Raw genomic sequence first — 27,106 nt, 5'->3', positions numbered from 1 at the left:
ACTATATATATATTTCCTTTAAAACTCTTTTTGTGAATGGCAAATGTTTTAAGTGATATAAAGCGTTTCCTTTTTTGCTATCTTAGACATTAGTTAGCTGAAAGCACTTCATACAGTCCTGAAGGAGGGATGATTGTGGCCATGATATAGGCTTGTTTAATAATAGGGGTCAGTACGTTAGTTTAAAGACTTAGCAAAAAGAATCAGTGAGTGCTGGTCATAAAACTTTCCTTTTTAACTTTGCTCGGTGTGTAAACATCCTTGTTTTTCTCAACGATTCCGCTTCATGGATGCACTGGAGACACAATAGACTACTTTTATCTTTGCATCCACTGGGTGAAAGGACTTTTTCCTTCGATTTCATGTATGTTGTTTTGGATTATAGTGCACTAATATAGAAAATTGCTCATTATGGCCTAACAAGCAATGGAAGTTTGCCAAACTGGGGAAAAAGGTCAGCCAAAAGTCACTGTGATTAAGCTGATGATGGAAAAACGGGGATAAAGTAAGTGGTCGAAGACCACCAGTGGCCACTACCATGCATGCACAGAGAAATATTAGCCTGTATTAATGAGTTCTTGGAAAAGAAAGAATATGTTTGCAAGTGTACTGCATGTGTCTGTCTTAACTGTTTAAATGTATAACTTGAACTTCAAGAGTGTAAGCTTGATTTGTCAAGTTGTGTTTTACATATTATAAGGAATAAAGAAATGCTGCTTTCTAACATTACACTGGGATTAGAGTTTTCTTCCCAGATTTCAGATGTCAGCTGGGGATCTCCTCTGTGTTCATCATCACCTGCAGCTGATCAGAGAGAGGCTCGAGTAGCAAAAGAAACACAAGACAGTGGTGCTGTTGATTGACAGCATGGCTTCTGTTTATGTTGTCATTAACTTCACACACACACAGACCTCATTTGTGCAGTAGCTGCCTGTTCTCTAGACACTGAATCAAGATAGTGCTTTTAGGAGTGTTGTTAGTTTCAGCACATATATATCATATTCTCAGGTCAGAACAGCACATAAGCTTTTCTTGGGCTCTTGTAAAATTTAAAAGAACTTGATTGTATTCTAAATTATTTTAGTCACTCATAAGAGGGAGCAAATGTTTGCTTTGCCCTATGTTATGGTTTGAGTGTTTTCCATCTTTAATTCCTTCTTCTCAGCTCTTAAGCAATATCTCTTGATAGATGGAAATGTGTCTGCAAACACTGCAAATGCAGTGCCCTGTAGAAACCCACGCTCTGTTGAAATGGGCATATTCTGACTTCAGAAACAGTTTAAAACTGCTTTTAAGAGAGTTAGCAAGGAGTAGTTTGTCCTCTTTCACATCTAAATATTCCACGATTGGGTAAATGGATAGATGGTGTTTATACCAACTCTTAAGATAAACAGACAAAATGCAGCTATTCTTCATGATGTTTAATGGTGTCTCTTCTCTTTTTATTTTGAACTAGGAAGAGATTGCTGTTGCTTGGGATGTAATTCGCACAGAGCCAATAGTGGTGCGATTGCACTGTTCACTTACACAGTACTTAAGTGGTCCAGGTTAGTCATCTGTGTATTTTTCATGTCCTTTGTGTGATGTCTTGTTCTGAGACGTGTTCTGGGTGCTAGATACTCATTCACTGCCAAATCTTTGATTGTGCATGTGGTCAAATCTACTGCTGAGGACAGTCCTGCTGGTATGAAATTACGCTTACGTGTATTTGTAAGATAAGGCCCTCCATAATGAGATCGGTGTCTTGTTTTTATAAGGTGAGTTTTGTCAACTGGTTTTCTTGATAAGTTTTGAAATGCCACTGTTTCCATTAGGAATCTGAGGGTTTAGGAATAATTGTCTATACTGTTTCAAACATGAGATTTCCTAACTTTTGGAATTGAGGGATCATCTTTACAGAAGCAGATATCAGTGATTGGGTATACATACACAGATCTGGGAAGCAAGTCAATATGCACTTTTTCATGCAGCTCTGAAGAATCAGACCATAATATTTATGCTGCCAGCTTCTGATTTTTATATGAATGTCTGAACTCTGGGCAATCCGTATAGTTGAATGACAATTTTGAATGTCATGTTTGCATCCTACTCTGGTTGCTGAGTTAAGCTTCCTCATGAGAGTGAAAATGACCAAACTCATGCAGGATCAACTGAGATTGACGATCTGAATTCATATGCAATAGTCAATTTTATATTTATTTTTAGAGAAGAAAGTCAGAACCAGATGTGTAACTTGTATTGTAACTTGTCTGACTTTGGAGACTTCCAGTACAAGCTGTCAGTTCAGGCTTGTATCTGTGGGAGAATTCTGCCTCTGGAAAATGAGTAGATATTTTTAGTCATAACGTGTTTAGCTGAATCTGTTCCAATAAGCTATTTTTGTAGGATATGTAGTCTGCTGATGCTTACTATAAGCCATGTTCTGTTCATTCAAATGATTGTTTTGTTACATCACTCTTTTTTTGCCTGACTTTGGTCCTTTTGTTTGTACTTTATTGCTTCAATTTTTTCTGTAAGTATGCAAGTTTTAAAATATGTATTTGCCATAGCAAGTAGCAGTGTTAGTATTAACAATATTTCTATCAAAATGTAATTTAAAAAATGCAGCAGATAAAAGAGAGTGAAGCGTGAAGAACTTCATGCAGTAAGAAATGATATAGTGAAATAAGAGGCAACAAGAATTTGTCTTTTGCACTGTTGACAAGGTTAGAACGGAAAATTTACTCCCAAATCCTGCAACTCACTGATTGTGATAATGCATTGGTATTGAGAAAAGCAAGATCAGGGTCAGAGGCAAATGTTTTGCTGCACTAAATGCTGTTTGTGTCAGGTCAGTTTATTCACCAGAAAAGGACAACGAGACCCACTATTTTTTGTGTTAACAAGATCCTTTTTCTGCATACTCCTTTTCCCCCTTGTAAATGGTGCTTAGAGACTGTTAATTTCCTCTATGCTACATAATTTTCTCTTATAATACTTTCTGCTGATAAAATGAATAAGTAACCTTTGTACAGTACACTCCAAAGGAGAAGGAGAAATTTTTATCACCTCATAACTATTTAATATCTTTACACAGTCTTTCTTCTAATTAATACCTAGTCTTATTAGTGTACCAGTTTGTCCCAGGTACCTTAGAAACCTGTCTTAGATTAGGATGAATTAGCCTTTGGGGGTACTGGACTACCTCCTCTGACTCTAGAGCTTAGACAAGAGTTGTAGATTTTAAGATTACTGGAACTAAGAATGGTGATTCTCATTGAAAATAGTTCACCTCCCACCACGTGTCTTAAATTTGACAGTCTAAAGTCACTGATACCCTAATCAAGTAATTTATCCTCTTTAGAAGATGAGGTTATGTTTGAATGAGAATCTTAAGTTAAAATTATCTGCAGTGCTTTGGACCAAGTCAAATTGGGTAGCAGGCTTAGATACATAATGTTTTTTTTTTAATTATGCATTAATTAATGGGAAATTAAAGAGAAAAATTTAGCCTTTTGAATGAGAGTGATCAAAATAATACAGATTTTAAATTACTGATTTTCTGATTAAATTCGAAACAACCTCAGATTTTTTGCTTTCATTTCATTTTTTATTTTACTATGGTCGTTATCTCTTCTGTTTGCACTTGTAATATGTGTTGGTTATTGTTCTGTTTCAAGGACCTGGGTCTCTTTTAAGAGGTGCTCAAATTCGCCTGCCACTTCTATCTAGTAAATGTCATTTAATAATTTTAGTAATACCAGGAGCTAATTTCCAGCCTCCATCTCTTATGCTTTCAATTTTCAGACGGATGAGCATATTAATGGTAGGATGGAAAATTCAAGGTAATCCTTGGCAATTGGAATGCATATACCAGGCACTTAGTTGATGAGTTTGGATGATTAAGGATGTTGTATTAAAATGCCCTTAGAAAGAAAACTCAGATACTGGTTAATTTGGTTTATTCTGCTTTTGTTTTCTTCACATTCGTATGAACTGTACCAGTGTGGAGAAATAATTGACTAGATACAGGTTTTCTTCATATGCGGATTCAAGGTCATATCTTTTATACATTTTTATGAGGAACATAAATTAATTTTGCCTTTACTGCAGAATTTTCAATTCTGAAGCAGAATAGCCTTCCCCAAAATAAAAAATACTCTTGAACACTGCATCTTTATAAATCTGTGAAAGTCAGATTAGAGGGAAAAACTCTCAGATTTTTTTTGCAGAAAACCTGGTATATGTCTGTTGACATACTAAAGAAAGTGTTTCAGATCTTTCTGGGAAAGGGCTTAATTTAATTGTCAGTTACAAAGGAATGAAACCATTGTTTTTTCAGTGACAGCATGTTCACTTTAGTCTACAGACACTGCATTTAGCAGTTCATTCAGGCTGACCCGCAGCAATTAACAAAAAATGCCATATAGAGGCACCTTGACATTTCAAGTTAAGATTTTCTATGCATAAATTTACAACTAAGGTATCATAATCTGTGTGTATTAAGAGTACATACTTAAAAGAAAATGTAAGAGATTAGATGAGGTGAATTACCAGCCCAGATACATTTAATCTGGTGTTGCTTTCTAGTAGTAAAGATACATTTTTTATGATTAACATCCGTGGGAAGAGATATGTTCTAAGGAATCCAATTTCTAAAATACTAATTTGCAAGATTGCAAATTATATTGGCTGATACTCTGAAAAGGAACATTAATTTCTTCATGGACTCAGGTGACATGACCACTTTTACCATTCCTTCAGTGACATCGCTTGTAGTAAATGTTCAGGTAGAATATCCTTACATATGACTTTATTGTTATAAGTTTTTGGTTATTCCTTTAAATTCAACAGTGTCTTGTTTTATCATAGTGCCAACTGTGGATGTATTTCAGATCTCTACTAAAGAAAGATTTGGTCTGGGACATCAGTTGAAAAAGTAAGTCTGAAAAAGTGCTTTTCACGATCCTCTTTCACTTCCTAGGTAAATACTATATATTTTTCAGTTCTCAGTAGAATAAAATCTACAAGGTTGTCAGGTTATTTAGATCAAAGTTCCTTAAGCTTGCTTTTTTTAAATAAAATTTAGAAAATTGGCCCTTTTAAGCTTAATTTTGACAGTTGTAGCACAGAACTTGATTTGTGCTCCCTACCAGAGTTTTCTGTCACTTTATTATCATTTAGAAAGTTAGTTATATAAGTTTGAAAAGGCTGTAGATGAAAATGTTCATTTTCATGTTTCTGCTTCGGTTATAAAGTCTCTGTAGCAGGAGTCTTTTTGAGCATCATCAGTACTTTAAGGGGACAGTACTTTCATGGTGGCCTCTAGGATTTACCACAGTAATGAGACAACCCAGTTTTGAGGGCAGGAAAGAAGAATGTGAGAGGACAAAGTAGGATTTTCATGTGTTTGGAGTATAATTGAATTTAATACAATTTTTGCTGAGTCATCTTTTCATATATGCTTGTCTATATGTAATGAAACGATGGGAACATGGACTTTAATGTCTGATCCTTACAGCAGCATGAATTTCTTCAAGGAAAAAAATCTTCTTGCTGTTTGGTGTTTAAAGCAATTCAGTGCTCCATTTTCATAAATTTACAAATGAAGCAATGTTGTTGAAATCTTTCTGATTCATGACTTTGAAAAAAAATTTGAAAGCTCCTCAGACATGAAAACTCTCTTCAGCCTTTATTGGGAGCATGTTGTACTTTACTGCTGTTCTTGCGGATGCTTTTTCTTTGTAGTCTTTATGGTGGTTTTTTGGTTTTTGTTCTTTAGCTTCTCTTGGTGCAACATTTGCTGTTCACCTCAGGGAAGTATCTAGCTCTAGCTTCTCTGTAAGCCCTTCTGGGTAGTGTAATATTCAATATCCTGCCTTCATGTTTGTGCCTTAGAGTGTGCACTTGAGGAGTGTGGCTCCTGGATCTTTCTTCTGCAGTCACTGGCAGGGCAGACACCTAGAGTTGAATGAAATGTCCCTGAATTAGTTTATCTTTAGATCTCCTTGAGAGACATATGTATGTTAAGTCCTGGAGTGCTTGTTCACACAGATTTTGTTCTCAATAAGAGTTCCATGTGAATAAGTTTAACTGGGAGAAAAAGAAAGGATTTTGAGGAACTAAGTTGCCCATTCATCAGTCTACATATGTGACAGAGAAACTCTGCCTATAGAGTGAGGATGTTGCATTATGTAGGCTGCTTTGTTGACAGAGGGATACTAATATTAAAGTGCATTTGACTTGCTTACAATAAGAAAGTCTTTTTTATTTCCTAATTTGCAGAATAATGCAGACATTTGTAACACAGCAGTGGAAGAATAGCAAAGAGAAATCTAATTGTACGCACAATAAGAAGGTGTCTGACAAAAAGGTGAAATCCCCTCTGCACATCTTTTCTACATTGCGCAGGTAATAGCAAGAAAAATGAGCTTTTATCATTACAACCAGTTCAAAATCCACAGCATATTTCACAAGGCGAAGTGTTGACTTTTCTCGACAGGGAAGTGCTCTATTTATATCTTATCTCAGGGGTTTCCAGTCCTTGCCTTGCATGACTTCAAAAGCGAACTAGGCAGTATTGCAGCTTCCGTAACTATGTGAAGACAAAATGTGTCGGTGCCTTGCTCTCTGAAACAGCCATGATTCATTTAAAACTGGAAATAATTGATTGTATATCATTTCATTTCATATCATATCATTTAAATTAGTTGTATTTGTATTTTTACTAGCTTGGTAGCATTTGACTGTTACTTGAGTAGCAAGAATTTTTATACGTATTTTTGTGGCTGGCCAGCAGTTCTTTCCACAGCTGTGTGTACTTTTTTAATCTTTTAAAACTCAAGTAGTTATTAATCCAAGACTGAATTCAAGACCTCCTGAATACCTACTCCTCTCTAGTATTTGAGTTAAAGGAGCGTTCACCACTTGTGAAATGCAAACACAGAATTTCAAAAAACAAAGGTATTAAAAATGTGAGAAAATATTTTTTGAATACTAAATGGAATTAATTATGAGTTCTTCTAGTTACTCATAAGTGTCTGTAAAATGAGGCTCTGGTTTTATGTCTTTCAGGAAAATGACTATTTACTCTAGCATGTTTTCCTGCTTATAAAAAGGTCACAGATCATCTCTTTCGTGAAAATCTGTTGAGTGATTTTCTTTTGAGCATTTATTCTTTTTTATGAATTTGGCAATTTTAAATTCTATGAATTTAGAGAGAGAGAGAGGGTACTAATTCATGTTTGAAGAACAGAGGAATATCAAAGATAACTAAAGATTTGTCTTTTCAAAGATAGTTACCTGCTCAACACATTGTGAAATGCACACTGAAGGTTGGGACTTGGTTTTGATCAAAAAGAGGAGAGAAAAGCTAGCCCAGTCTTTCTCATCTTGCTATGGCAGCTGCTGCTGCAGTTCTGAAGATCACTTTTAGCCCAGATGTGGAGACTTTCCCTCCCTGCCTGCATTCCTACCTCCTTTCTGCCCTAGGGTGGCCATGAGTTAACTGCAAAAGTGAGTCAGTGAGCTCCATATGCGTTTTCCACTGTCGCCATTTGATAATATTGTGAGGAAACTTGCCAGCCTCTGGTGAACCCCTTGGAGTTTCAGATCTTTTTTCTTTGATTCAAGACAAAAAAAGATCGGGTTGCTTATAAGCTATAGGAAAACAATTTGGCATACGTGATACTAATTCTTACTTTGCAAGGACAGGTGAATGTGAATGTGAACATTATAGTAATGTAACAGTACATGTGCATGTTGTTTTGCAAAAGCCTTTTTGTTCTTTAATTCTGTAGTTGTAACATGGATCCCTTACATTCTTATTTCTAGAGTTACAGAGCTAGAATCTGTCTAAAGTGTGACAGAAGAGCATCAAGTGGGCTTCCACAAAACATTGAAGTTACTGTGAGACTAAAATTAAATAGAAAAAGCTAATTCCAGCTGACTTACACATCTGCAAGTTTCATTGCTCATGATATCTATCACAGGATCTGCATATAGAATTTGTTAACTTATGTCTAAAAGATGGTAATGTTAATGGAATCATGCCATTATTACTAAATAGAAAAGAGATATTTTGATAAAAAATGTGTTATAATATTTTATGGTTTTAATTTAAAAAATGATTTCCTGAATGAATGGTTTGCTTAAAGATGTAGGAGCCATATCAAACACTGTAAGGATATATCTTTAACTTCTACTTAAAAAGCTACTAGAGTGTTTGTGTAAACATAGGAGTTAAGACATCCATTTGGCATTGGGAAATTGGTTCTGCAGACATTTGCTCTTTTGGGGGGAGGGAGGTGGGGCTCTCTTTATCACTTGTTAAATTCATAAAGACAGGTTGCACTCAAAAATGAGTGTGTAGATCTGAACTTACTTGCTTTTCTCAGTTTTGATTATGCTCCAACTATGTCTTCCTCTTCTGTGTTTTTAAGGTCGCCAAGTTATCCTCCACCTGGCTGTGGTAAAAATAAATCAAAACTGAAGTCAGAACAAGATGGCATCTCCAAAACTCACAAGCTACTGAGAAGGACTTGTTCCAGCACAGTTAAGGCAGAGGATGTGTGTGCCACAAAATCTCATAGAACCTTTGGCCGCTCATTGTCTAGTGACCCCAGAGCTGAACAGACGATGGCTATTAAATCGCACAAACTCTTGAACCGTTCTTGCTCTGCAGCTGTCAAGCAGGAGGAGTGCATTACTTTAAAGCCCCACAAGTTATTAAGTAGATCATGTTCTGGGGATCCTCGATGTGAGCACAATAGCACCTTGAAGCCCCACAAACTTTTAAGCAGGTCTTACTCTAGTAATCTTAGAATGGAAGAATTGGATGGATTGAAGAATCACAAATTACTCAGCAAGACCTACTCCAATGCCCCTAAATCATCCAAAATGGAGCCTTTCAAGGAGTCCAACATAGCAGAGGGCAGGCGGCTCTCTCTTACCTCAGGGCTTATTGGTATCTTAACACCATCTTCATCATCACCTTCACAAGCTGCTGTGAGTAGTAATTTTTAAAATTCCACTCATTTTCTTATTATTTTCCAAACATCTTGTTATGCCTGTTATGCAAAAGTATTAATATTCAGGGGATATGTTAGCAGATACTTAAATGAAGAACAATGAAGTCAGCTTTTTAAGGTGCATTTAAACAGCTAAGCATATAAATATAAACATCATAAAAATGGAATCTGCCTAGGTGAAGACAGAGACTTCAAATTTCATCTTGAATGCAGCTCAGTGTACAGATATTGGCCACAGGAAATGTTCAGTTGCACACTTCCTTGCTTACCTTACTGCAGGAGGAGAATGCAGTGTGAGCTGCTACACAGGAAAATTGTCTTGGTCATACATGTCCTTTCTAACTTCCCCGTGTGCTTCATGGGGAGAGCCATCCATTGGCTCATTCAGGTGCCAAGCCTCCTCTCCTGCTCTTTTCATCTGTGACTAACATTGTAATGAAATAAATGCAGTCATGGTTCAGCTCACCTTTTGCACATCTGTGTTTTGCAAAATGTTTAACCTTCAAACACGCTGACAACTGGAAGTCAGGAATTAGACCCACACTGCCCATCTGTCTTTCACCAGAGAAATCAATGACTGAGAAAAGAAAGAGTAATGCATGTTCTTAATTTAGGAGATAGAGCTTAAACTTAATTAACACATATTCTGCTTCCACCTCTTAAAAGATGTCTGTGCTAAGCAGGTCTATGCTCTTTCAGGGAACTGTCAGGGAACTGGTCTGTTTTCTGTGCTAAATGTGAGCAGAATTACTTAGGAGACAGTCCTCTCCACTGCCTTAGCTCAGTGGCACCTTGATATTCTCAGCCTGCAGAAATGGTGATCCTGTCTTGAAATGCCATACATATACTTAAATATGTGCAGGCTGAACAATGAAATTGCAATGAGTGTGTTATGTACCTTGTGATAAGTCAGTTTAATAAACCATGAGCTATACTCATCAAATCTAAAAGCAGTAATGTGCTATCATTAAATCATTTATTTGCTCGCCATGTTGTTGATTCCTGTAATATGCACAACAAAATTAATTTAAGGTCATCCAACAGACTTTTTGCCTGTTGCAGTTTAGATACTAATTTTTTTCCTGAATCAGCAGAGGCAGTCTGTACTTATCAGACTTTTATATCCTTAAGTTAATAGGAAAAGTCCCATTGATTTTGATGATATAATGAAGAGTTGACTGAATGATTTCATTACTGATATTATTGGCTGATCTGGAAAAAATACAAACCTTGCTTGACAGTCTATATAAACTACCAATAATTTTATTACTATAATGCATTTACTTTGAGAGAAAATCACCATATACATGGTCAGGTGTCATTTCCCTGTTGTCAGCAAAAGGGCATTAAGAGTCCTTTTCACATCCTACATACAGGCAACAGATATTTGAGTAATTTGGTTATCTGACTCTACGTTAGTGATGAATTAGGACCCTAACTTCTTTTCAGTTCTCACCTAAGATATTTGAATGTCGTATACAGATACAATCGGTGAGATTATTTCCCTGAAGAAAAAAGTGTAAATGTTGCCAAATCAACAGTTAGAGAATTAAAACAAATAAGCCTATTTAAAAAACAGTAACTACAAAACAAGCAAACAAACGAACCAAAAAAATACACACCAAGAAAAACAACCTGATTTTAACTCAAAACAAGGGCTGATTAGAATAGATGTCAGCATAAAGGGAGTGCACCTTACTGATTTAGACAGCAAAAGTACCTTCTAATTTACACTGTTATATATTGAAAGAAAAAGGCAGAAGGAGCCTGAGTGGGATCTCAGCACCTGTTAGCATGGTGTTCTCTGAGGTGAGATTGTTATGAGTACAAAAGAAAAAGATTTTCTGCACTTCTGTGAATTACATTAGTCATTCAAGCCTAGGTATGTAATGCATATTTAGACAGACAATACATGGTAAAAATTTAAAGATAGTTACCAAATGTCAGTTCATTTGAATGGAGTGAAGGTGTAGGTGTTTCCATATGGGATTAAAGTTTTCGGGATGCTGAGATAAAAAACTCATCAGGTTTAAGAATGCTAAAAATTCATCCTACATTCAGTGATCAAGGAAAAGGATTGTTCATTTGTAATGGCTTGTCCAAATTAGGCATTTTTTTAAATGCAAATATTAATAATTTAATTAACATTTTTGTATACAAAAATTAAAAATATTTTATCATTTCCTTATCATTAGTTTACCAACACTGAAGTTGCCTGAATTTTTTTTCCTTGCAGCAAAACTATGGTGCAAAATGCATTCCGGTACGAGACCGTGGCTTTCTTGTGCAGGTAGGATGTCATGTCTTACCCATTTTTGAAACATCTTTGAGCATGAGCTGACTGTTAATTTTTTTAAGCAGATGCTGTTATTCTCATTTTCATTGTTCTCAGACTATTGAATTTGCTGAGCAGCGGATACCCGTATTGAATGAATACTGTGTAGTTTGTGATGAACCCCATGTGTTCCAGAATGGTCCTATGCTGAGGGTAAGTTGTACACTTGCTGGGATAAACAATGCATGTTCTAAAGCCTAAAGTAACAGACCATATAAAGCTGTTGAAAACTCCTGAATTATTTAAGATCTGTTTCATCCTAATATTCATTCAAGATGCAGAAATGTAATGCATATTAACTAGATTTTACTGAAATTTTGAAAAAAACACATTGCAAGGGAGATGGAAAGCAGGCTTGTTTGTAACTATAGGAATTTAAAAGAGATAGATATATTTCACTGAATACTGTTATTGTATATGGTTGTAACCAGATAAGCTGTAGGAAGTGAGCTGGACTATTTTCACAGTCCCCTGGCATCCTTCTAAAACCTCAGGGTCACCTCAGACTTTGAGCCATCACAGTATTCAGATACTCTGGTGATTATGCTATGAAGTCTTGAAGTGCTTCTGGCCCTCTTTTGCTCATTCACTGTAATGTGATAAAAAAGCCATGAGGAGATGTTCTGTGCAGTGTCTGATGTAGCAGTGACGTAGCTAGGGTAATGTGGTTGTTCGGCATGCCTAAGCTCCATCTAGTTATACAGCTGTTCTTCAGTCCTGTCTGACTGAGAACCAGGAATTTTATAAGCTAAATGGTGCACCCTCTCATGCCACTGGGGACCACACAAATTAGAAAAAAATAAGATTAGTCCTGAAAGACACAATTTGCCTGGAGCTACTAGATTAGTGCAGCTTTGTAAAGAAACATATAGGAGAATGATAATAGAGTCAAAGAATGGCCCAAGTCGGAAGGGAACTCAAGGATCATCAAGTTCCAACCCCCTGCCACAAGCAGGGCTGTCAGCTGTTAGATCAAGTGCTAGATCAGATTGCCCAGGGCTCCATCCAGCCTGGCCTTAATCTCCTCCAGGGATGGGACATCCACATCCTCCTTGGTCAGCTTGTTTCGACACCTCATCACCCTCTCCATGAAAAACTTCTCCCTGACATCCAATCTAAACCCCCCCTCCTTTAGTTTAAAACCATTTCCCCTTGTTCTATCACTATCTACCTGTGTAAAAAATTGCTTTCCCACGTTTATAAGCTTCCCATGTTTATAAGCTCCCTTTAAATATTGGAAGGCAGCAATGAGATCTCCCAGCAGCCTTCTGTTTTCCAGGCTGATCAAGCCCAGTTCCCTCAGCCTGTCTTTATAGGAGAGGTGCTCCAGCCCTCTGGTCATTTCTGTGGTCCTCCTATGAACCCTTTCCAAAAGCTTCACATCCCAACCCAACATATTTCCGTTGGGGGCCCAGACCTGGGTGCAGTACTCCTGATGGGGCCTCATGAGGGCAGAATGGTGAGGGACAATCATCTCCCTCGTACTTTCAGGAAGGACCTTGCAATTTAGAATTCTTGTTTCAATTATATTGTGAAAACTTCTTATCTAAAAAACCATTCAGTCTGTGGAAAACAGTGTTTAGTATCAGTGCATAAATGATCTGATGTCTCATCTACCAATTTTTTCACAATATGATCAGCAAGTACACAAGAGTTGAAGCAGGCATCATCTATGATAGACCTGTGGAACTAAATTCAGGAACTAAATTACTGCTTACATAGTAGCAAAAGTAATGTCAGAGTCATCCCCGGTGTCACCAAGTGCTGCCAGAGTTAGGTGTTCTGACAACAGTCAGCAAGTAGGCTGCTGTTAGAATTTGCAAAAGCATCTACAGTTTTGATTAATACCAATTCAGGACATGTAAAGCCTTCATACTTCTAGAAATGCTATGAGGTATCTATTTGCCTCCTCAAGCTCAAATCTGCTTTTTAAAAACATGGCTTTCTGTCAGATCCTGTTAGATATTAGAAGGCTATGGAAAATGAACCAGTTCCTTGTCTTTTGTCTTCAGATATGCTGTAATGCTTGCTACCTGTGACAGGATAAGACTGAGTGAATTAGATAGAAAGCTTAGATACTCTAATTATTTAAATGACTGGGTTTTATCTATCATCCATAACAAAAAGTAAACAGTAGGATTTCTTCCTGTTCACACAATGAACTATTAAAAAGAAACAAATTGGAAAACCATCTGCTCTAAGTTTAAAAAAAACAAACCCTTGCTTTCCCACCTTAGGAATCAAAATTCCTGAGAATGACTTTTCTCTAGGACATTTCCTTGGCATAAAGAGGGGACATTTTTACCATCCTTTTGAGAGTTTGTCAGTGCTTCAAAGCAGTGAAAAGTGCAAACACGTTTGCAGTAAACACATATTCCTCAGTGCCTTTGCAAGCTGAATAACCTAGCAAGCTTTGCAAAAATAAAAGATGTCCTTATGTAACCCAGAGAGACGAAGATAGCAGGAGGAAATCTAGCATGCTCTGTGCGTGCTTGAATGACTGCAGAAGCAATATAGAGCCTCCATTAATCAGTCTATAGTTCTGTAGAAGGTGAGAAAGGATACTGATTTGAATATAGCTTGAGTTTGCCAAAGGATTCTGAGGAAATTTTTGCTTCTTCAGAAAGCAGTGGGAGAGTAGCCTATAGGCAATTGTGGGGCTTATATGCATACTTTAGCTGCACATACATATGCGTGTGTATGCACCTGTGTCTTTGTATAGATATAATGTATAAAGAAAATGCATGTAAAAGGAATGAGGAATGACCCAACTGAAAGAATACTTTGCATGCAGTGCTGCTACAACAGCAGATCTCAGAAATATAGTACTTTATTAAACAGAATGCCCGTAGGCGGTCAGTAAAGGAAGGATGCATGGGATCCTTATGTGGATGCCTAATGCCTTATGTCATTTCATGTATCCCATTTGTAGTATCCCCAGCTTTCATAAGGGGCCTTGGAGGGCTTGTGGTTCTGAGGCCATGATATCTTGTTCAGTTGTCATAAAGGTCTGAACCTGTCTGCTTTTATTTTTAGATTCTGTATCTTGCTCCCATTTTCTTCAGATAATCATGTCTTTTTCATTCAGCCTGTCAATTTCATTACATTGACAGGCTTTATCTAAAGCTGGTTGTATTGCAGAAGATGTCACCGACTACATAACTCTGGATGATTTCCTTTTCTCTTCCTTTAAGGAATAGTTCACGTACACAAATGCTTGTGGGGATCATATCTGAGTGTACATGATGAGTTTTCTATCACCCATTTGGACCTTTATTTAATGACAAGACATATGAATTTAAGAAAGCTTAGCAAAGTTATGGCATGAGAAGTTCATTTTAAACATGTTTAGTCTGGATGTTCTGGTGTTTATGCAGTTGCCAAAGAAGCCAAACTCATTGATGCCAGTAAATAATTTGATTCTGCAGTACTCCTTGGTGTCAGCCTGACACCTTTCCTGAACTGTAGCATAGCTTAATTAATTGCCTTGAAATGCAGCTTAAAATTTTAACATTTGCTATCACACGATAATTACATTCTCTTAATACTTTAATACTTATCTCCTATGTCTTGGTGCAGTCTTTTGTGCTGGTTATTTAGGACTTGTGCAATTTCGGTGCCATCCTCAGGACTGGTAAAGATTCCAAGTGAAGCTGTGAGAGAAGATTTTCCTTTGTGGAGATTTGTATTACAACCTGTATTTTTACCTTGATTATACACTATCTTTCAGTCAGAATCTCTCAGTGCAAGCTTCCTTCTGAGGACTGTGATTTCTTTTCCTAGATAACATTTTGGGGGAGGTGATTATTTTTAATATCTGTTTCAATTTACTTCTGCTTTCTTAAAATCTTGACATCTTTCCCACAAGATAAAAGTAACTTGATGACAATGTCATGGATTTTTTAAATAGTTTAATTCAGACACTATACCAACACAGCAGAAGTAACACTATATGGAAGAAGTCTGTTGTAAAACAGTGAATAGCAAAATGGCATACTTTCAAGTTCATACTCATAAAATAGACATGTGTTTTGCTCCAGAGCTCACAGTAACAATGCAAATACTTCCTGCTGGTTCAGGGATCCTGTAATAACACAGGAATTTTTGGTTGTTAGGCTATCTTACTCTCCTACTGAGGATAAAGAGACTATCATACTCAAGGGAATTAAGAAGAAATTCTTAATATTTCACTTGGGAACTCCTGTTTGAAACAGATTATGGACCTTGCAGGACTAACAACCATCTACCTCTGGACTCCAAATGTTCCCCAATGTCCAGAAAAATTGCCAGGTAGAGTCCCTGTATGTACTTCACAACTGTATGCATTAGTAGAAACAGAGTATATAGATGAAGTAACTTCAAACCAGACACATAATTTTTTCACAGGGAGCTGTGTTTGAATTAAGGGGATAGGGAGTGGTCAAAGAGTACAATAGCACATCATGAAGTCATAACATATTTTTATAAAAATCCATGGTTCATTACTAAATTCCACCCTTTAAAAAAAAAAAAAAAAAAAAAAAAAAAAGCCAGTGAAGTTAGCAATTTCTCCATGTAGGTATTCACATCTTTTCTATACAAGATGAGGGTCAATATGCGTTCTCCATATAGCTTCTTTCTTTAGTATCTATTTCAGGAGCATTATTAGATCTAATGATTTTTTGCAGTGCACCCAAATTTATGAACACTAAAATGGATGCATAGAAATACATGCATATATAGAATGCCACTGAAAAATGGAGATTCCCTGAAATCACTTCAGGGTATGTCTTTCTGCAAAAGAACAGAGGAATTCAATGAATACAGGGATCGTAGGTAGGATCCTTTTGCATACCATAGGCTAGGGTATTTCACGTAGTTATCTGTGATAATAACCTGAGTCCTGCATATTTCACTCTGCAAAAGGATAGAGAAATGGCCTTGAAATAAGCCATGGAGCAGAAGGGCAAAAGCTTGCTTGATCTTGATTTTCAGTACGAATACAGACTGTGAAAGCGGGGCCTCATGATCCTTCTGACTTTTTGGGTTTGAGTTTGGAACTCAAGTGAGGTTTGGAACTGCAGACATTATATCCAAATCTCTCTCTCTCTCTCTTTTTTTTTTTTTTTTTTTTTTTTACCTGAAAAGAATCACAAACAGGCTGCTTCCATCTGGAAGGCGACCTGTGTTGCACAGCTCTCAGGGGCTCTGCGATCTGTCTTTTCTCAAGTAGCCCTTTGCTTAGCTCTGAAAAACAGTGGGAAGGATGAGCTCAGACATGGGTTTTGTGCTAAGGAGAGATGGAGAAGTTAGACGCAGTAAACGTCGTGAAAACGGCAAGTCTACTCACTTGAATCATTCAACAGTGCCTCATGATTCTGTTTCTGAATTTATTTTCAAAACAGTTGTTTAGATCAGTAAGATGAGAACAGTTATTTGTTTATAATTAATTGCCAGATTTTCTTTGTCAGACGTGAACTGTTCCAAAAACAAGAAGTTGAAGGTGAGTGAGCTCACATAGGTTGTTAAAATAGTTAAATTATCATGATTTCTGGCTGGCTGAAAGCTGGACAATGCTAGAAACTGACAGGAAATGTGCTTCTGAGAGAAGTAAATCTTTCATCTGTTCCTTTCTATAGTGCTTGAGGGAGAGGGCCCTTCCTGGGTAAAGTGTAAAGATACAAGTGTTTACAAAGAACTACAGACTGGTTGAGGTTGGCAGCCCTTCTGCATCCATCCAACCCCTCTCAATCAGGGATACACTGGACCTGCTCAGGATACCTAGGACCATGTCCAGTCTGCTTTTGGAGATCTTCAAAGAGGAGACCCAATCTCTATGGGCAACCTGTGCCAGTGTTTGATAAAGCTTTCGATAATGCTATTTTACTCTTCAGATAAAACTTAAGATAAAGGATAGTTAGAGCTACTCCAGTATGAATGAATAAAAGGGACTAACTGGCCTCCAAAAGTCCTTTAAAACCATATGATTTGATTTGTCTAAGCAAAAAAGAAGGTAATTTGCAAAGCAGGTGTCATAAGATAGTAAAGAAACTTGAGCATGATTAGGTTTTATATTAAAAGGCTATTAGCTTTTTGTTAATAAAATATGAAATTTTTCATGTTACTCCAGAGCTGTTAATAATATTCTAGGGAAGAAATAAGTATTTTAATTAGGCAACAGTTTTTTCTGACATCTTGTTTTAGAAATTCAGCATGTGATTTAACTACTTTTATTACAAACAAATTTAACAGTGAGATCTCAAACTATTCACAAAAATGATTATTACACATGAGGATCTGATTTAAATAAGTATAATAAAAATATCTTCTCCAACTTCTTTGTAGTAGATCTATTCTGTATGCCTTCCAGATTTCCTTATTTGCCATTGGGATACAAAAGCTATTGATAAATTGGTGCAAATTAGACATGACCAAAAAAAAAAAAAAAAAAAAAAAAAAAAAAAAAAAAGCAAATTATTAAATAAAATTTTTTTAAGTGGGGAAAAAAAAAACAACTCTGGATATCAATAATATCAATAATTTCTCTTTGACTCAAGAAGTCTCTTTACAGTGCCATCTTGTGTTGAAATTTTAACTAAGACTTCTTTAAAACATGGCAAGAGATAGTAATAAAGATAGTAATAACAATTTAAAAAAAACAGCAGAACTAAATACTGCAGCTAATTTGTTTGAAATTTATACTCTGGTGCAGACATTTCTGCTGTTTAAACAACTTTCCATAAAGTATGAATGTAAAACAATTTTTACTGTAAAACAATATTTTAAATACCAGCTGTTTGCATTTACCAGTAAAAATAAGTGCAGTATTTAAATTACAATTTGTATTTACTTGAATATTAATAACCTTTCAGAATATTTTGAATGAACATTTTTAGAATGTTTTTCACCCCAAGAAATTCAGTTATGATTTTTTATGATGGCTGGTAAGTTCCCATGGACTGGTCTTGAATTACTGTGTCGTTTGAATGTTTATTTCGTAGCCATGAGTGAAACACAGTGACACTGATGTTACGGAATTAGTATGCCATTTAAGGGTGGGAGGCTTTTGAGGCATCACTGAACTGTGGGGAAAAGTGTAAGTGTACAGACATGTTTGTCTAGATTGGATTTTAACCGAGATGTTGGAGATGTTTTCTTTCCTGTGGAATAATGTGTGATCCTTCTTATCCTTAATCTATAACATAACCTGTTGTTATCTCTTTTTATGAAAAAGCTGCTCCAGTTACAATCATTACTCTAGCAGAACATACTTCAATCACTTCATTGTTTATTGAGAATAAAATGTATGTCTCATCCTGTAGCCAAGAACTTAACCACAGCTCACCTTGCCCAGCTAGCACTTTATATTGTTTGCTTATTTGCCACTATATAAGTATTTTGGATGACTGGAGAAAACAAACAAGCAAACAAAATGTGGCTAAGGTATCCAAGCACCTAGAAATAAAAAGAAAGTGAGAAATAAAATCTGAATCAACCTAAACAAACCCAAACAGAACAAGTGGTATTTCTTTTTCAGCCTTAGTCTATTCTCTCATCTTTCAAGAAATTGTATCTGCTTACCACTGTGGTATCTTCAGTGTCTTTCAGCAATGTGTTCCATGTATCACGTGCATATTGTGAGGCTATTCAGTGAGCTTACCTTACGTATTTTTAGCCAGATAGGTTATTCAATAAATTATTCCTGCTCTCTGTCAGTGTGTATGCTGCTGTAGAACTTAGGTTAGTGGTCTGACTTCATTTGACAATTCAGGGCAAAAATGTACTTTTTGGTAATTGTCAAGTTTTAAAGCATTGCCTAGATCAATGCAAGTTTAAGCCACCAAATGCAGTTATATGGTTAAGTATTTAATTTTGAATAAGTTTATTTTAAAATGTATATTTTAGTGTAAATCAGAAGCCTGTTAATAAGGATTATTAAAATAGAAGTCTAAATTTTAATTTTAATAAATCAAAGTATTTAAATTCACTGTGTGTTAGTGTCAGCTGGTTTACTGGGAAGTATAAACCATGGTATAGTAGGAAGATGATTTCACTTATGTTACAAAATAACCTTGATCTTTATTAGTTAAAATTGCTTGAACTGTGAATCTTGATGAAACTTAGTGTAGAGTTAATGGTAATTCTAGATGAGATGGCTTCTGTAATGATTTAATTAAGTACAAAACTCATACAGCTTAGACTCTTAAATCTTTGCCTTGTAATTCTGTGAAAGTGAGTTCTAAGAGATGCATTATCTACAACCTTTTGGCTTATCATTTTTCAGATGTGATAATGGTATCCTTGTGGGCCTGAATGTAATTGGTCTGTAGGTACTGTGGACTCACTCAGGTATTAAAGTATTAGCAACCAGTCTTACTTTGCCTTTCTTCACAAATGTTACTAAATCTAAAAATCCATATCTCACACAAATTGAGAAATAAACCTGAAAATCTTGAGAGCTCCTTTGCAAAAGAAACCTTTACTTACCAATCTTCCTTCCTCACTTCCTACTTTCTTTTGCTCTTCTGTCCTCTTCCCAGCCCCTCTACACATTTTGAATATTGATGCTGCTCTGTTATATCCTCATCCTTTTTTTGAGACTAATGAAGAGGAAGAATTTCCTCCTGCAGAAAAAAAACTAACCATTATGTGGTTGAATCTGGGAAACAGAACATGGATGTAAAGATACATTTCATTTCCGCTGCTTATTCTTTTCATTAGGAGAAGCAGGATGTTCACTAATGGTTTCACCTTTACTATCTGTTACACTTACTGATGCTGAGGCTCTGAGTTTTCCCTGAGCTTCTCTTTTTAGATCAGGAGTTTTTAGGTGTGTCAGTCATACTGCAGCCTCATTAGTGTCTGCGTGACTTCCCCCGGGACATAGGAGAAGGTTGCACATTGCTCTTCTGAGAACAGCTGCGGCACACATTAGAAAATAGCGAGATAGATCAATATCCAGAAGGAAGGTTTCACCTTTTTTGAATTGAAGAATGTCAGGAAAACATTTTAAGTAATGTATGAGTTCTTGAATCAGAATATGTCATAGTAGCTGGATAGTTTGCCTGTCTGCCTGTCTTCTTATGTCATCTCATGAAGAAACTGAGCTTTTTTTCTTTCTAGCAGCTATGGATGAGTACCATGGAGCATGCAAAAACTGGAGATGACTGAAGAAAATTCTGAAAGCCTTGCTATCATTAAAAAAAAGGGCTTTCTGCTTCTGTCAGTGCCTTCTGCTTCTGAGCATTTGCAGACTCTGGTTAACTGTCCAGCTATTATTTTCTATTGTCTATTTTCTGTTATTCTCACTGGAATAATTATCCTACTAAGTAATCTTCCAGCACCCTAATCTTCACTTAGATAATAGTTTTGTGGAAGCCAATGGCCTTATTTTAATTTTCTCCCTTCAAATTTAATATGAAGTATGTGTGAAAGCACCTTCTGCTGTTCAAGGAGAAGTAAAACTGCACTCTAGGTATTGGGCATCAAAGTTGCCTGGACAGGCAGCTCTGAGGGTCTTCAGAGTGATGGTTGTATTTGGCAAAATTCTACATATCCATAAGCCTGCACTGTCAGGCAAGTTCCAAGTCTGGAAATGTATATTTAAGTGTATAAACCATATTTAGGCATGTATTTCCCCCTTTGAAACTAGTAGTATAATATAGGCTGAGTATTGCGTACCTTTATGTGTATGGGTCCATATCAGCAAGACCTCGTCTTTATTTTCATGCGTGTACATGAATATTCTTAAAAACTTCAGCCTACTGTGTTACTGCTTCTAGTTACATGGCCTTAAACCAAAGTGAAAGTATCCAAAAATGACAACAGTGTCACATTTATAAATGTATTATTGTTGTAGTTACTGCTTGTGTACTGCAGCCAGGGACATTTCTTGTATTTGTGTTACAAAGTCAGAACAAGACTGTTTCTGTCTCATGGGCTCACATCCAGTCATGAGTCAAGAGACAAGTGGATGCCACGCACTAGCAGTAGGTGAAATACTAGAAGCATTGTAAGAGCTGCTCTGAATCCCTGTTTTACCATAAAGGTTTTGATTTTCTTTAAGATTTTTCTTCTAGAATTGATTTATTATCTTCATTTTCATATTTTTTTTAATTGGTTGTAGCATGCAACCAATGCGGTAATGTGGTAATGTGTCACTAAAGTCATCACATGCTAAGAGCGGTTGGAAAGTCTGCTTCTTAATTTTATGCAAATTTTCATTTTGGAGGGAAAGAGTTTCAATTTTGAGGGAAAGGAAAGAGTTTAAATGCTTGAACCTAATGAGTGGTTGAAGGAAGGTACTTTGAAATAGCCATACCAACATCTCTTGGAACACTCTAGTAACACATTTGTGAAAATTAAGTTAAAAGCTTCTGATTGCGTTAGATTGAGACAACTATCAGAAACAAGGACCAAAAGTGCTCTGAAAATGGCTGCAGTTCAGGTAACAAGGCATCCAGAGTGGATGGCAGGCCAATGAAGTGTCTGGATAGCTCAAGGATTGTGGTTATTTTCCCCATCAGACTGACAAAACCCTGACATTTTCATGTAATGTAAAACTGCATATTTGCTCCAGCTTTTAGTTGAAGACAGTATGTAGAATGCAGAGGTTGTATAGAGTTCAGTTTTTCTATGTAGTTCTTTTTTTTTTTTTCTTTTTTCTTTCAATCAGTGCTACTTCAAACAGGGATTTCCTCCATTCTGAAAATAGACATACTTAACCAAGTAAATGCTAGAAAGATGTAGTGAGTAGTGAGTCAAGAAAGATAAATTTAGACTGGAGGTAGCTTACATTCTAATAGTAAGTTTAAGAAATCTGTGAGAATAGTCTGGATATGCTGTTTATTATTTACTAGACTACTGTGCAACAAAACCATGTGGCTTCCAGAAGGATTTGTTTCTCAGATAGAAATGAGTCTGATGAAACTCATTTTCATAACAGGGAAAAGTTGTTCTTTGTTAGTCTTTTGGAAGGGATTGACAAAGTTAGTGAAGCAGTTCCTCTGGCTTTATTATTATGTAATTTATATTTATATATATGTAATTTATATTTATATCACACTACACCTTGAGGTTTGAGGGAGTGCTTTGGATAAGTTGACTGACTTGAAAGAGATTATGTTCAGCTTTGAGGTATTTTCTGCAATTATATTGTCTAAATATTGAAATACATCCCACTAGATTTTAGCAAACTCTTTTCTCTTTGTGTTTCTGAAAATCTTATTTTGTCAGCATTGTCTTATGAAGTTTTATTCTAAAAATATTCAGTAGGCATAAAGGTTTATCAAATACATGAAGTCAAAAGAATTATATAATCTATCAGTGATTTCAGTTCTGCTTGAGAAGTCAAATTTTGGTGCGTTTGAAAAACACAGTTCTCCTTGAACTTGAGTTCTTAGTCCCATTGTCCACCTGAGCAAAAATGGTCTTTCAAATGTCAGGCAGTGATGATTTTCCTTCCATTCATTGTCTTTAAATCTCAAGGTAACATACTTTGTTGAGGATTCAAACAAAGTGATAACAATAAGTTAATGTCTTTTTTTCATGGCAGGCATGGCTAAATTGATTACCAAGCCTGTGCAATATTACTATTGATTATGATAGTCACAATAACATGTGCCACCATGCTTCCCCAAATAAGCAAGTGATTGAACCACCTTCTGAATGTGAAAACCTTAGAATAATGACAATAATAAATACTTTTCGTCTAGTGTGCAGTGGCACAGTGAATTGGATCATGTTAGGCTTCATCTGCTGCCTAATGCAATGTAACGGCAGATAAAATAAATCAAATGGATGACACTCTGTTGGACTTGAAATACGATAGCTCTTGTAAAGCAATTGATGTGGGAATATGTCACTGCAGTACATCTCAGATGTTTATTGAAGTCTAGAATCTTTGAATATGAACAAATGCATATTTTAACGGCCATGAAACAAGTGACTACAAATACAGCAGTATGCTTATTACTGACAAAGCTTTTTCCTAAGACAGAAATCAACTACATTTTATGTTTATTTGTGTGCTTGATAGCTTTCTTTCCCTGCAAGGGCATCTTGGAGGCGTTGAACTTCGAAGCAAACTGTTGTGAATCACTTTAATGATGATCCTGGTAGCTAGACTTAGATTTTAGTTATGAAAGTCCAGTAGTGCCTTCTAGAGATCATTTGTAAGGTGTTGGTGAGTTAGGATTTAATAACATAATTTCAAGCAAATAGCATTCAAAAATATTGTTTGCATTGTAATAAGCTGTGTTTATTGAACTCAATTTTAAGGAAGGTTTTAATTGATTTTTCTTGCAAATGTTTGCTCATTTTGAATGCTTATTACAATTCACTCCGTATGATTCATTACTTGAGCATTCTAAGAGATGATTTACTAATTATTTTTCAATGAATAAGTGTACAGTTTCTGTAAGAGTTGTTAACAATTAGGAAGCATATTAAGAAATACCCATTCCCTCTACTTAAAACTGTGGGTTTTTTTTTATTTCTCTTTCATATGCTTCATAAATGTGGAAAGCTCAAGTCTCACTTAATTTGCAGAGTTTTAAGTATGGTTTTATTTAATCATTGTGATGGAATTATGAATCTTTTTTTTTTTTTTAAGATAAGGAAAAGAATGTTTCAACAGGAGCAGGTTTTTGTGTGTGTGATTTTTTTTTTTAAATATATTTAGAAGAGGCTTCATGATCCTTTATTTGAAAAAAAAAAAAAAACATGTAGCATTCCCTGAATACAGTGTTTATTCAATGAAAATATAATGCATGTTGTTAAAGTTAACAAATAAATTGTTAAATTGGTCAAAATTAAATGTAGTCTGTTAATGATTTTGTCTTTTGGATCAGATCTTTGATTCTCTTCTCAATAGCAGAATAACAAGCTGTAAAGAGTAAAGCTGTGTTTTTAAAGTAGGTATACCACCATTAGTTTCTGGATTTGTTCTCTGTGAGTTCTAATTACATACAACAATTTGAGTCTGATAGAACAGTGTGAGGTGCATTTGAATACTGTCACTGTAGTTTTGATGTTGTAATATGGGTTTAATTCAACTTTAGCCTTCTGGAGTACTTAGAGTTCTTAACACTTATTTTGCTGATTATTAAAATGCTTCTCAAATGTGTTTGCCCGAATAATCAATAGGTACTTATAATTTGAAACTGATGTTGCAGTTAATATCTGGAGAACAGTGTTAACGTTAAAAATGTTTGTTCTCTGATGAAGGTATTGCATGATAAAACCAATAATCCCAAATTAGAACAAAAATATAATTAATGCTTTTCTTCTGTGCAGCCCACTGTTTGTGAACGGGAGCTCTGTGTATTTGCTTTCCAAACATTAGGAGTAATGAATGAAGCTGCTGATGAAATTGCAACTGGGGCTCAGGTAGAATTATCTAATCCTTGTTGCACATCTAATTGTCTATAGTATACATAGTGTTTTCAGTCTCTTTTAAAATTTATTTTGACTTGTACTCTTTGGTAAGTATTATTTATTTGTGCAGTCTTACAGCTGTAAATACACTGTTCTATGCATGACATTTTCAAATTTTACTAATGAGGTGCTTCCATTGTTTTCCTTCCTGTAATTAGAGTAACCCTGTTTTCTTCTTCTGTTGCATTCAATTAGGTCACCTGGGTTGTTAATAAAGGTAGCTGTTGTCATCTGCAGATAATTCCCATTTATTTTCACCTAATGAGCCATTACTACTCACATTCAATTAATAAGCAAGTTCCTGTTCATTGGTGTTGGGATATAACTGTTCACTGAGCATCTGTTGTTTTGATCATTAAATAACAGTGGGAAAGTCCTTACTGATGTTGCTACATGGACTTTTTTTTTCCCTTCTCAAGGAATAGAAATTTAACATAGTCTTGCTTCCTGACTCAGTTATTCAGTTCAATTATTAATTTATTTTTAACCATGTAATTACTTGACTTTCATGATTTTAAATATGCCCTAAACAAAGTATTTTAAGCTGTGTTTCCAAATCATCATTTAAATTTAGTTTACAGTAGTTGTAGGTTTTCAGTAAATTCAGAAGTTAAAATGACCTTTTAAGTCCTTATGGAAGAACGCATTCCTTTCTAATTACCTAAATATGCATAACTTACTATAACTTTTGCAGTGAGCAGGGTTGTTTTTTTTTTGGAAGAACAGGGATTCAGTTCAATTAGCTTTAACTAGCACTACTGAGTCTGGCCTCTGGAAACAAACTATTTGGCTAAATGCCTTTAGTCCTTTCCTCAGAAGAAGAAATTTGGATCAGCATACCGCAGCTTCTTCACTTGAGAATGTAACTATAGGATCTGAATGGCAGCTCATCGTAAAAACAGGGAGGTGCACTGATGAAATCCCTCTTCACCAGCCTGAAGTCCTCCGAAGATCTGTTATGTCATTGTATGGAGCTGGAATTTTATTTTCTGAATGTACGAATACTTACATTGTACTTATGTACACAAACTAACTCTCGCTTCTCTTCAAATACAGCTGATGGGAGAGATGGTCCTTGTTAATTCTCATTGTATATTTTGGAAGATCTTGCTGCAGACATATGCAGAGTTAGCACTGGATCTCTAGAGAAGCTCTTCATCTACTTTTCCAAAGACTGCTGAATTTTTTCCAGCTTATAACAGTGCTTTAAAGAGGTAGAAAGAGGTTTTGTTGATTGTTTTACTGGACTTTGGTGACTAAATTTTGCTGAGTCTCACTGTAGTGATATCATCACACTCAGTGCATTGCATCTCATCTGGCTGAGCTCTTTTTCCTATTTCCAGAAATAAGACCAAATTTTAGGATTTGATTCATCTCAGCTGTTTTTGACATTAGTTTAGGGTGGTGTGAATTGCAGCATAGAGTATCAGCACAGTAGTGATTTCCTCTATGGACTGTGAAGAGAGCCTCATCTGACTAGTGTACAAATCCAATATATTTCATCAGACAAATCTTCCTCCAGGTCTCCAAACCATTTTGTGTGGTGAAAATTTCTAAATGCATATTCTCATTATTGGAAATCACATTCTGATTTTTGTGCTGTGTTTCAAACTAGTTTCCTAAGGTGGACACTGTGTCACTTCCAATATTCTCATGGTTTCTTAATAACAAGAGACTACTTCCCAAAACTTTCAAGCGTGAACTCACCTTGCCTTATTTTAGTCATGGTTGAAATGCCTGAAAATTAAATACCTGACTTTTCTGTTTGGACTTCCTTCAAAGATTCTTGATGGAGAGAGGCACTAAAAAAGACTTATGTAATACGAGAGATTTGTCATTGTTAACCATCATTTTTTCCTCCTTGAAAATATTTAAATCCTAACTCAAGTTCTTTAGTACCCACTATGAAGCAAGAGGAAGATTATGCCTGACTGTATGGACATTTAGTCAATCCACAGCACATCCTATTACCAGGGAACACATAAGTGCACTTGTATTGTAACTTTTGATTTAGACTTATCTCCAACTTTCACTTACTCCATGTTCCATCACCTCAAAATGATCTCAAAGGAAATCAGGGGATTAATTAGGCCTAATCTATGCAGAGTTTCCCCACATTAAAGCAGTCTGATGGTATCATGGTGAGAGAGTAAACAGAAGTCAATAGTTGTTTCAAGAAGGGTTTGGGATGCCGTAGAACCTGTAAGAGCTGTGCCAATTTTGAGACAGTGGCCCACTGTGCAAGTAATAATGCAAGACAACTTTGGATCACTGTGTCTAGGGACTAAGACAACTCTTCACTATTCATGTTTGGCAACTGAAAGCAAAGAAGTGCCTGTGAGAAGCA

At 35.9% G+C, this 27,106-nt stretch overlaps 1 protein-coding gene across 4 annotated transcripts in view; it reads left to right on the top strand.

Moving 5' to 3' along the window:
* The window catches only part of PARP8 (poly(ADP-ribose) polymerase family member 8), a 112,512-nt gene that overhangs the window by 66,143 nt on the left and 19,263 nt on the right, over nucleotides 1-27,106 (top strand). For all 4 annotated transcript variants that reach the window (XM_042875379.1, XM_042875382.1, XM_042875380.1 and 1 more), the window contains 7 exons: nucleotides 1,457-1,547; nucleotides 4,852-4,918; nucleotides 6,265-6,390; nucleotides 8,421-8,985; nucleotides 11,245-11,298; nucleotides 11,401-11,496; nucleotides 24,619-24,711. In XM_042875379.1, the coding sequence (XP_042731313.1) occupies nucleotides 1,457-1,547; nucleotides 4,852-4,918; nucleotides 6,265-6,390; nucleotides 8,421-8,985; nucleotides 11,245-11,298; nucleotides 11,401-11,496; nucleotides 24,619-24,711 (1,092 nt within the window). The remainder of the gene's footprint in view (nucleotides 1-1,456; nucleotides 1,548-4,851; nucleotides 4,919-6,264; nucleotides 6,391-8,420; nucleotides 8,986-11,244; nucleotides 11,299-11,400; nucleotides 11,497-24,618; nucleotides 24,712-27,106) is intronic.

Source organism: Lagopus leucura, unplaced genomic scaffold (assembly GCF_019238085.1).
Source record: "Lagopus leucura isolate 7727_CA_CO unplaced genomic scaffold, USGS_WTPT01 Super-Scaffold_100014, whole genome shotgun sequence".
Taxonomy (NCBI): Eukaryota; Metazoa; Chordata; class Aves; order Galliformes; family Phasianidae; genus Lagopus; species Lagopus leucura.
The sequence above is the reverse complement of the archived record's forward strand: the minus strand, read 5'-3'. Positions and strand labels throughout refer to the sequence as shown.